This window comes from Atractosteus spatula, chromosome 25 (assembly GCF_055471065.1).
Source record: "Atractosteus spatula isolate fAtrSpa1 chromosome 25, fAtrSpa1.hap1, whole genome shotgun sequence".
Lineage (NCBI taxonomy): Eukaryota > Metazoa > Chordata > Actinopteri > Semionotiformes > Lepisosteidae > Atractosteus > Atractosteus spatula.
Window position 1 is genome coordinate 9,910,087 of NC_142730.1, and position 11,266 is coordinate 9,921,352.

Sequence of the window (11,266 nt, forward strand, 5' to 3'; positions counted from 1 at the left end):
AACAACATGTTCTAAAACATTCAATAGATTAGAGATTGGTCTGTAGTTCATCATTACTTCAGAGTCCAAGCAAGGTTTTTTCAATATAGGAGTGATAGATGCCATCTTTAAGCCAGTAGGGAACACACACCCAGGGAAAGGGATGTTGATGAGGTTGACAATTAATGGGCAGATGTCTGGGAGGCAAGCTTTCGGTAGAGAGGTAGGGATGGGATCTAGGCAACAGGAAGCTCTTTTATAGGTGGTTATTTTTTTTTTTAAATGATGGGAGTTAATTAAGGTAAACTGGAAGAACTGGGCTGAGGCTTGATTCAGATCATTGTAGTTGTATAGCATCAATATTTGATTGAAACAATTGCATAGATTTAAGAGAGAGGTCAGGGGTGGCAGAGAGAGCAGAGTTGTCAGGGGGTTTCATGAGACAAAGAAGAGGAGTTTTTGATGTCCTAGTCCTGAGCTAATTGTATCAGAGATGTAGGAGCTGGCAGAAGCTGGAGCAGCTCTGTGTAACAAAGTGTTCTTTCAGGACCCTATGCAGACGACACAATCTAGGGTAGAGTGAGGAAACATGGGGAAAAAGGCATACGGGAGTCGGGAATGAAAACAGGGGGCATGTCCATGGTGTGCTGGTGTTTGGGGGAGGTGTGGCCGAGGCAAACAATCCAGAAATAAGTCCTAGGTGGAGTCCAAGAGTAGGCAAAAATCCAAAACCAGGCAGTCCATCCAAGACAAACAGAATAAAAACGGAAACCAGGTCAGAACCAGCATAAACAGTAACTTTAAAAGCTTGACAGGACCAGGCACTTCCAGGTCCCAGACTCACCTGGTACAGAAACCAATACAGAGCCCTGAATAACGTGAGTGAATAGGCTTTTAAGGAGAATTGAAAAGGGGGTTGGAACAGGGAGCAGGTGTGGGGGATGAGTAGAAAACAAGGAAGGGCTGGAGCGTCCTTAAGAGGAGGGGTTACGAACGTGACACTCTGTTGACTTGCAGGTGTTCATTATGAGCCTGAGTGTGAAGCACAGGGCCAGATGGTTCCAGACACCATCCAGCTAGTTTCAGATTGTGAAGTTCAGGTGTGTATACCATGGAGAGGTGCACCTGAAGAAAACTGAGCAAGTTTATCCAAAGTACTATTCAACACACTGTTTAGATCATTGACTAGGTCAATTGCTGTAGACGACCAGTTTTGTAAAAGGGGAATACTAAGCACAGCATTAGAGAAATCAGAGGGGTTCAGAGATTTCAGATTTCCAAAATGAATTTGTGCGTTTACATCTCACTGACGAAAGAGGGATACAGACATTAAATAATACAGCTTTGCGATCAGAAATATGTAGGTCAATGTCATGAATATTGCAAATTGTAGAGGCATTCTGCAAACAAGATCAAGGGTCTAACCACAGACACGGGTGGGAAAATTCACCAATGGAGAGAGATCAAAGCAGTCCAGGGTGGACAAAAAATCCAAAACTGATCACCCACCCCCACCTGAAACATCTGGTGCTTTCTATGTACATGGCAATAATTGTATTGTGGAACTCCCATTGTGCACACATCGTGAATAAAGGAGGAAAATTCATCTCGCCACTGTCTCTGGTCTGCTTCATTTGGGCTGTCCTGACATTGTGCCTACACACTTAAAGACAGCCCAATTGATAGTCAAGAATGTCTGCAAGCTTCAGAGCAGCATTAAAATATATATTGTGTCAAAAGCCATATTAAAATCAAGGATTATAAGAATATGTATGGCTTCCAAGTCAGATGCAACTATCAACTCATTCACATGTAGCAGTGTAGCAGTGGTTACTAATGCTGGTTCTGGAAGGTTATGTCTGCAGGTTTTTATCCCAGATGAACTCTTAACATAAATCAGTTCCTCGGTATCTTAAATGGACTTTGTCAACAGCTTCCATTTCTGAAGACACCTAGAAAACCAATGGGCACTGTACACTGACCCATCAGGACGAGGACTGGAACTAAATGTCAAGCATTTAGTTTTATTAAAACTATTTTAGCCCACATTTAACACAAGAGGGGCTTTAATGTTGTTTTGAAGTTAGTGCTACTGGACAGAAATCATTTAATTCATTAGGGTTTTTTTTTAGCTATAGGTATAATTACAGAAGTTTTCCACAAACTCAGAACTTTAAACGTGCCCAGTGATTCAGTCTTCTGCAATTGAAATAATTCAATTAGCAGCTCGTTATGGTTCAATTCAACACCTGGTTAGACAGGTGTGTGTAGGAGCTGAAGCTCAGCAGTCTTAAGTATATAAAGGCCACTGCTGGGAGTTGTATTACTGTATGTGTGAGATTGGTGAGATCACTCATTAAAGATGGAAGTGAGAGGCTGTGTGTTGTGTTTGCTTGTGGGATGCCTTCTAGGTAAAGTTTGGATATTGCTTTAATTAAATTCAAAGCAGTAGTGTAAATGCTGCTAGAGGTGAAATAGCTGCATGTTGCTAATTGGATCTTGAGTATAGATGTTTGCTTAATTAATGCTTTAAGTACTGTTTGTATTAAATTAATGTCTTGGATGTTTCTGCTAGGAAGTTCTGCAAGAACTTGTTTATACTCCCCTACTGTATGTGTGACAACCTTTGTTCACTTTGGCTGTTGCTGATGCATTAATGCTCTGTTGGCTTGTTTCTCCTGCCCTGTGTCTTGATTAGTCACTTAATGTGTCAAATGCAAATGATCCTATGTTGCCTAAACCCCAGGCTGATTCCACCTGATCTTGCTGGTGATCATTGACCCAGTGGTGTCCTCTCCTCCCCAGTGTCTGTGGCTGAAGCCCTGCAGTGTCGGGCTGTGCCTGGCAGTCTGAAGCAGATAGATGCTGGTGCTGGAAGGGTGTGTGGAGTTGACAATGCAGACAACCTGGTCATCTACCAGGGCAACAGCTGGGTCTCTCTGGCAATGAAGGGGAAACATGTGAGTGTGGGGCAGGCAGGGCTCTGGAGTGTGAGTGTCGCAAGCCTTGTGTTCAAGTGGCTTCGGGGAAGGTGGATCCCAGTGCAACCAGGTGAGGCTACAGCTGATCAATTTCAATTAGAAATTGATCATGGAGAAATCTGAACACCTCATAACCTGTTAATGAGTGTTCTGACTGAAGGCAGCTACTGTATTTCACTCCCTAGTAACTGAGGAATGAGCACTGCACTGCCTCATACTGACAACAGCTGTATTTCTTGCTCTCCTCTGCAGGCGCCCTCATCCAGATTGATGCTGGTGGAGACAAGTTTGTGGTTGGTGTCAATGCTGCCAATTCCATCTTCTGCCTGAACAGTGGGCCTGTGCTGCAGTATGCTGGCCAGGGCAATATCCCTTGGATTCCTGTCATGGGCTCCCTCAAGTACTATTCCTGTGGACCTTTTGGCTGCTGGGGAGTGAACAGGCTGGATCAGATCTTTGTCAAGCTGGATGTGAGTGGGGATTCCTGCAAAGGCTCTGACAGGTGGTACCCCATCCAGGGCTCCCTGTCCCTGGTGGAGGTGGGCTCAGATGGCAGTGTGTATGGGGTGAACAGGAATGGAGTGGTCTTCAAGAGGTGAGCTGTGGGAGGGGATAACACACATGGGTGTGTGAATGACTGTCCTAATTCTAGGCTGCTCTAACACTGTGCCTTTTCCTGCAGGCTTGGTATTGATGCCTGTAACCCCTTTGGCAGGAGGTGGTGGGCTCTAAGGGCAGCTGGTGTGGCCAGGCATGTGTCCTATGACCGAGGAATCCTCTGGGTTGTGTGCAAAGATGGCCGGGTCCAGAGGTGCCAGGTCTGAGCAGCCTGTATGACCTGTTCCTGGGAGGAGAGCAGCAGATGTGGAAGTTTCTTCTGTCTTTTGAGTCAATTAAAATAGCCTGGAAATCCTAGGTGATGTTACAGTACATGATTTTTTTTTTCCCCCTCCTTCTAATAAAGGAAATGGTCTCATTCAGGTGACACTTGAAGCATCTTCTAGTGCCTCTAAAGAAGGGTGCAGAACTAGTTAATAAATCCAATGCTGGATGGAAATGCAAATGTCTGACTTGTGGTGGAGTAATTTCAAGAGTTGCCCTACTGCAACTTTTCTTCATCTATGCCGGTAGATGTCAGAGTTCAGGTCTACTTCACCTACTACTTGTAACTGATGCCAATTTTAGGAGGATTAGGTAGCACCCTAGAAGTTTCAAGTGAAATTCAAGACTGTCTCTGCAACGACGATTAGTCTAGTAAACAGTGATTAAGTCAACGCAGGACTTAATCAAAGTGGAACAGTGAAGTCACACAAAGGAGAGCACAAGGAAAAACATTTAATGGGTTGTGATAGTCTGGAACTAACTAGCTGTGTTGTTGAAGTTACTATAATGGCACCTTCAAGAAACAGCTGTTCAGTTATCCACTATGAGGAGACTTTACATGTCAAATGTTCTCCTGTCATCTGTAATTCTTCCTGCTCTTATTTCTCTCCCTCAAGTTTGAAATCTGAGGGTGAAGGTATTGCGGTTTTGTATGTTGATTGTATAAGTACTCAGACGCATGAATTCAATTTATTTGGTAGCTGCTCCCTTCCTAGCAATCGTAGCTGCAAGTCTTTGTAGTAATGGTGCACATGTCTACAGAAGGATCTGCACTTCATTCTGATGCTATTCTGATGTAGCTTTGGCCTGAAAATATTTCTCTAGTAAGTTCCTGGGTTTTGCTTCATCCATTTTGCCCTCATGTTTGACAACACCCAGTGCTTGCTGAGCAGCAATGAGAAGCAGAACAGTGACAATACTGTCTCCACCATGCCTCACAGTAGGACTGGGGGCTGTGCTGTTTGTACAGCATGTTTACACCAAAATGTTCCAATTGTGTTTCGTAAAATGTTTTATCATGAAACAAAATATTGCAATTTTTTTGTTTATAAAATACCTTTCCAGACACAAGGGCACTGTACATAATGATTAAGGAATGATGATTATGAGGAAGATACAATAAAAAGTCAAACATAAAAACTTCACGATAAATCGTACGACAATCAGACATTCCCCTAGTAATAAGGTGAGTTTCAGTTTAGAATCTTATTTGTCTCTCGAGGAGTCGGTGGAAGGGAATTCCATAACAATGGAGCAGAGTCAGAAAAGACACAGTTACTGAGAGTCTGAGATTTAGTCCCAGGTACAGTGAGCAAGGGACCAAGCTCAGCTGAGTGGAGAATATGGGAAGGAGTGTAAATATGGAGGAGTTCGGTTGTTCAGAGCTTTAAAAGTCAGTAAGATCTCATATTGAATACATGACTTTATAGGGGAGCAATGTATAGATTTAAGAGTAGGAGTGATACGCTGCCCTGTTCTGCTGTGGGATAGAAGTCCTAGCTTCAGACATTTACACATATTGCAATTTACTGAGAAGAATACTAGGAGGCCTATAGAGCACACAGCTGCCTTGATGTTATCAATAAATGAATTGAGCCCTCAGCATCAGACATTTATAGAAATTGCCTGATATGGGGAAATTTTGTAAGTTGAAAAAAGATTTTGAATCAAATTTTTTCACATGGGGCTTAAAAGAAAGGAGAGGATTAAGTGTGACTTCCAGATTTCTACCTGTACCTGATGCCTTCATGGAGAAGCTATCCACCATTACTGTGAAGCTCCCCAAAGTGTTCCCAGCTGACATTTGCTCCAAACCAGTTAAAGTTCTGTTTTGTCACTTTTAAGTTTCAAGGAATTTGATGTCAGCAAGAGTTTCATGTTACACAGTCAAGAGATAAGTGATGAAGGTGAAAGATCAGAGGGGGAAGAGGTATTAATGGAAATCTGCAAAATGTGTCTTCTGCATAACAATGAATCTGAAGACCATGTTTGCATATGATCTGAGTGAGAAGGGAGATATAGATAATGAAGAGCAATGGGCCCAAGACTGAACCCTGAAGCACACCGCGATTGACTGGGGCCATGAGGGATTTATGAGGACCATGAGAAACAAAATGCTGCATGCCAGTCAAATGTAAGAGGAACTGGTTAAAAACAGCACAATTCATAGACATGAATGTCTGCAAGCATTTGAGCAAGATTTGAGCACAAAGGGGCACTAATATCAAGGTGCATAAGAATACTGAGAGCCCCTGAGTCAGATGCAGCCAGCAAATCATTCACAACCCTGAAAAGATGATGCAGCAGTGTAGCAGTGGTTACTAATCCTGGTTCCTGAAGGTCAGTGTATCTGCAGGTTTTATCCCAGATCGACTCTTAACATAAATGAGCTCATCGGTAGTTGAACTGAATTTCATCAACAGCTTCCATTTCTAAAGACATCTGAAAACGGACAGGTGCAATGGCCCTTCAGGACCAGGATTGGAGATGCTTAACAGGTAGTTTGCTCAACTCATAAATGAGCTTAAACATGTAGTTTATAAAGAGAAAAGACTCAGTCTGTTGGGTTTCAATTAATGTGCAATGTGATAGAAATTTGACATACTTTAAATATGACATAAATGTAGTGTGACTAAAACACCAACAGAAGATGACATACTAAAAAAATATTGTTTTTATATTTCAGTGACCTCTTCAATATTTTCTCAGCAGGGGGCAGCATTTAATAACTGATGAGCATTTCAGCTCCAGGGCAAAATCAGAGCTGAGAGGAGCTCTGTTGCTTTGTGTTTTGAGCCTCTAGCAATGTGCAGCTCTTGCACCGCTTTTTTTTTACTAGAGCATAAAAGAATCAGACTAAACCTGAGAACACTAAAAGCTCCCGAGCTTTGCAGAATACAAAAACCCACATTTTATTGCCGCAGTTGATACAATCATTATCTTGGTTGGTGTAACTTAAAAATGAAATTAGTACAAAAAATCAGTGTTGTGAGCTGTGCCAAGGCAGTGACCAGTGTCGGGTAAGCTCGTCATACTGTATATTACTGCATATAAAATTTAGCAGCTATATCACCCTGCAACTCCCAGCTGGCAGCCCACTGAAGCTCAGCAGGTGTGAGCCTGGCCAGTACCTGGATGAGAGGCTCCTGGGAAAGCTCAGGTTGCTGCTGGAAGAGGTGTTAGTGAAACCAGTAGGGGGCGCTCTCTCTGTTGTCTGTGTGGGTCCTAATGCCCCAGTTATAGCAATGGGGACACAATACTGTAAAAAAGGTGCCATGCTTCAAATGAGATGTAAAACAGAGGTCCTGACTCTACTGTATGATTTCATTAAAAATCATAGGGTGTTTCTCAAAATTATTAGGGGTGATACCCTGGTGTCCTGGCTAAATTTCCCCCTGGCACTTATTAATCATGGCCTCCTAATAACCCCCATCTCTGAACTGGCTTCATCACTCTGCTCTCCTCCCCACTGAGAGCTGGTGTGTGGGGAGCGGACTGGCGCATCATCCAGGTGGGGCTGCACACTGGTGGTGGTGGAGGGGATCCCCATTACCTGTAAAGCACTTTGAGTGGAGTGTCCACTTTCTTATATAAGTGTAAGAAATTATTATTAATTATTAAAACAGTAATTAAATCAGGGGAACACTAAACTTCCACAAACTTAGACCTGTAATAGTGGGAAGTGACTTCTGAAACAGGTTACAGAATACAGGACTGAGTTGGTCATGACACTTCTGTAAAGTATTACCTTCCGGTCTGTCAGGACCCATTGAAAACAGTTGTTTCACTTGTTTCACTTGTTCAGCTCTTATAGTAAAAGAGTGACACCGCTGGGCCCAATTCCATTGTTAAAAATGGCCTCTGCTGGTTCTCTCAAGCTGAGTAAAACAATAATTCAGTTCATTGAGGTGAGGTGTGTGGCTCAAGCCAGCTGTTACTATGGGAGACCTGGCCAGTCCTGGATTTGATCCCACATAATGCCTCCTGTGCACTGTTTCCATTCATCAATTTCTGCACCTGGGATTTCTAATCTCTTTGAGCCTGTTACCATTCTTCCTGTATCTTCCTTGGAATCACTTTCTCCCATAATCTATCATTTCCTTTGAATGTCCTCACTTTCTCCAACTGCAATTTTTTAATCATTGACATTACTTTTTACATAAACCACTTTGAAAAGCCAGGTTGCCTTTCTAAAATGGGAGCAAACTGGTCCCATAGAGAAATTCCACATGGAAAACATGCAAGCTCCACATAGCAGGAAATTCAGCTGGACATCAACCCCGGGAACTGTGAGGCTGCAGCCCTAAAATCCACACCACTGTGCTGTCCAAATGGTCACTCGTGAATTAGATGCTTTAAGAGCTACAGTGTCATTAATTCCCCATTCTGAATGCAGTAACTTGTGCTGTCATAGATTTTAATTATCACTAATCCTGTGCCTTATGAGATTAACTGAGATAACAAGACAGGACTTTAAATATTTCAATCTAGGGCCCAGATATTTTCCTCTCAGTGCTCAGAAAAATTTAATCTTTAATCTGGGAGATGAAATCTGAAATGAAAAAAAAATATCTCAGGACAAAGAACAAGAGTAACAAAATATTCAGCTTTGCAATTAAACGTCTCGTTATCTAATTCAGTTATTTTTTGCATTAAACAATTACAGAGTTTTTTGTGTGCCAGCTGTCCCTGTGACCACCCCTGACCTGCACTACTGGAGGATGTCCCTGCTGATATTAGTACTAATCCAGCTCATGACTATCTGAAGCACTGGGCTTCAATTTCAGTTTTTGTTGCCATGATTCCTACACCCTGAGGATAAGGTCTATGGAAAGAATATAATTAAAGATGTCTTCAGTAATTGAAACTTGAATGATTCAATCAGCAGCTCGTTATGGTCCAATTTAACACCTGGTTAGACAGGTGTGTGTAGGAGCTGAAGCCCAGCAGTCTTGAGTATATAAAGGCCACTGTGGGGGTTTATACTATACATGAGGTTTGTGAGATCACTCATCAACATGGAAGGGAGAGGTTGTCTGTTGTGTTTACTTGTGGGATGTCTTCTAGGTAAGATTTGGATATACTACAAACTAATTAAAAGGGGCAGTATAAGGGCAGGTGCAGGAGGAACAACTGCATGCTGCTAGTACTTATGGATTTCAGTTTAGCTGATTGGGTCTTGAGTATGGATGCTGCCTAAAAAAATACCTTTCGTTTATACTCCTGATGCATTAATGCACTGGCTTGTTTCTCCTGTCCTGTGTCTTTAGTCCATCACTGTCAGATGCTCATGATCCCATGTTGCCTTAAGCCCAGGCTCCTTCCACCTGATCTGGCTGGTGATCATTGACCCAGTGGTGTTCTCTCCTCCCCAGTGTCTGTGGCTGAAGCCCTGCAGTGTCGGGCTGTGCCTGGCAGTCTGAAGCAGATAGATGCTGGTGCTGGAAGGGTGTGTGGAGTTGACAATGCAGACAACCTGGTCATCTACCAGGGCAACAGCTGGGTCTCTCTGGCAATGAGGGGGAAACATGTGAGTGTGGGGCCAGCAGGGCTCTGGAGTGTGAGTGTCGCCAGTCTTGTGTTCAAGTGGCTTCGGGGGAAGTGGATCCCAGTGCAACCAGGTGAGGCTACAGCTGATCTATAGGGGTTGGAAATGGTAGCTTTCAGGGTCTCTCCATGAATCCATCTGGCTCTGCCAGGCCACCTGTCAATGAGTGTTCTGGCTGAAGGCAGCTATTTCACTCCCTAGTAACGGAGGGATGAGCACTGCACTGCCCCCTCCTGAGAACAGCTGTATTCCTTGCTCTCCTCTGCAGGCGCCCTCATCCAGATTGATGCTGGTGGAGACAAGTTTGTGGTTGGTGTCAATGCTGCCAATTCCATCTTCTGCCTGAACAGTGGGCCTGTGCTGCAGTATGCTGGCCAGGGTAATATCCCCTGGATTCCTGTCGTGGGCTCCCTAAAGTACTATTCCTGTGGACCTTTTGGCTGCTGGGGAGTGAACAGGTTGGACCGGATATTTGTCAAGCTGGATGTGAGTGGGGATTCCTGCAAAGGCTCTGACAGGTGGTACCCCATTCAGGGCTCCCTGTCCCTGGTGGAGGTGGGCTCAGATGGCAGTGTGTATGGGGTGAACAGGAATGGAGTGGTCTTCAAGAGGTGAGCTGGGGGTGACTGGGGGAGGGGATAACACACATGGGTGTGTGAATGACTGTCCTAATTCTAGGCTGCTCTAACCCTGTTCCTTTTCCTGCAGGCTTGGTGTTGATGCCTGTAACCCCTTTGGCAGTAGATGGTGGGCTCTAAGGGCAGCTGGTGTGGCCAGGCATGTGTCCTATGACCGAGGGATCCTCTGGGTTGTGTGCAAAGATGGCCGGGTCCAGAGGTGCCAGGTCTGAGCAGCCTGTATGACCTGGTCCTGGGAGGAGAGCAGCAGATGTGGAAGTTTCTTCTGCCATCTGAGCCAAATAAAATAGCCTGGAAATCCTAGATGGTGTCTCTTTGTTTAACTTTGCAAATTGAATGTAGTTCAAGAGCCTCATCTGCAGAGTCTGCTTGCACTTCAAGTAAACTCAAGGCAAGGAGCCTCTGATCTTCAGAAATGGAGGCAACAGTTGCCTGTATCTTGGATACTACTTGGACAACTGTACCATACACTCCTACATGCTGCCTTCAAGTAGCTGTAACCTGTGGAGCTTCTCATATTTATGGGTAATTAACAAGGGTTTTGGGAAACAATAGTTCATGCTTGGCGCACCTTCGTCCTCTTCAAGTGTGTGAAACTGGAGTGTATTCAGCCTTTCCAAAAGGCTGTGACTGGAAGAACCTGAGAACTCAACAGGGAAGTGTCAATTTGGTTGAGAACTAGTTAAATATGCAACTGTACAGTTTAAGCAGCTCCTTAATCTGGGTGAAGTAACAACTAAACCTGGATACTTAGTTGTATCTTAGGCTAGCTGGATACTTAGGTGTAGTTCACCTTGCCAAACCTGTAGGTGATGCCAGATTTTGAGGATTAGGTAGCACTGTTGAAGTACCAAATGAAATTGGGGGAATAAGTTGAAGAGGGGTGTTCCAATGTGAACAGTGAAACATTAAGGAGAGCACAAATCAATATGATTAAATGTTTAGAAGGCTGACAGGATGGAACTAGCTGGTCAATATTCCTCAATTTCTGTTTGGGATCAAAGTCTCATTTGTTTAATGTTAAACTGCTATGTGTTGATTGTAGGATTGCTGACACTCATGAATTCACTTTGGATGAAGCTTCTTTGGCCACCTTTACAGCTGCAAGTCTGCACTAATGTTTCACATATGGTGCACTATGTGCCTCTTTTCCTTGATTGGCTTTCTTTGGGGTTTGCTAATGGTCTGATTCTTTCTCCAGTGGGGTTCAAATCCAGACTTTGTCTGGGCCGTGGGAG

At 43.8% G+C, this 11,266-nt stretch overlaps 2 protein-coding genes across 2 annotated transcripts; both read left to right on the forward strand.

Annotated features, from left to right (window-relative positions):
• Positions 1–2,341: 2,341 nt before the first annotated feature.
• Positions 2,342–3,784, forward strand: LOC148815376 (fish-egg lectin-like). The gene is made up of 4 exons (XM_088905593.1): positions 2,342–2,390; positions 2,785–3,030; positions 3,213–3,555; positions 3,643–3,784. The coding sequence occupies exons 1-4, from the start codon at positions 2,342–2,344 to the stop codon at positions 3,782–3,784; spliced, it is 780 nt and encodes a 259-aa protein (XP_088761719.1).
• A 5,049-nt stretch (positions 3,785–8,833) lies between these two features.
• LOC148815377 (fish-egg lectin-like) lies at positions 8,834–10,240 on the forward strand. Its single transcript, XM_088905687.1, has 4 exons — positions 8,834–8,909; positions 9,218–9,463; positions 9,659–10,001; positions 10,099–10,240. The coding sequence occupies exons 1-4, from the start codon at positions 8,834–8,836 to the stop codon at positions 10,238–10,240; spliced, it is 807 nt and encodes a 268-aa protein (XP_088761813.1).
• The last annotated feature ends 1,026 nt before the right edge of the window (positions 10,241–11,266 follow it).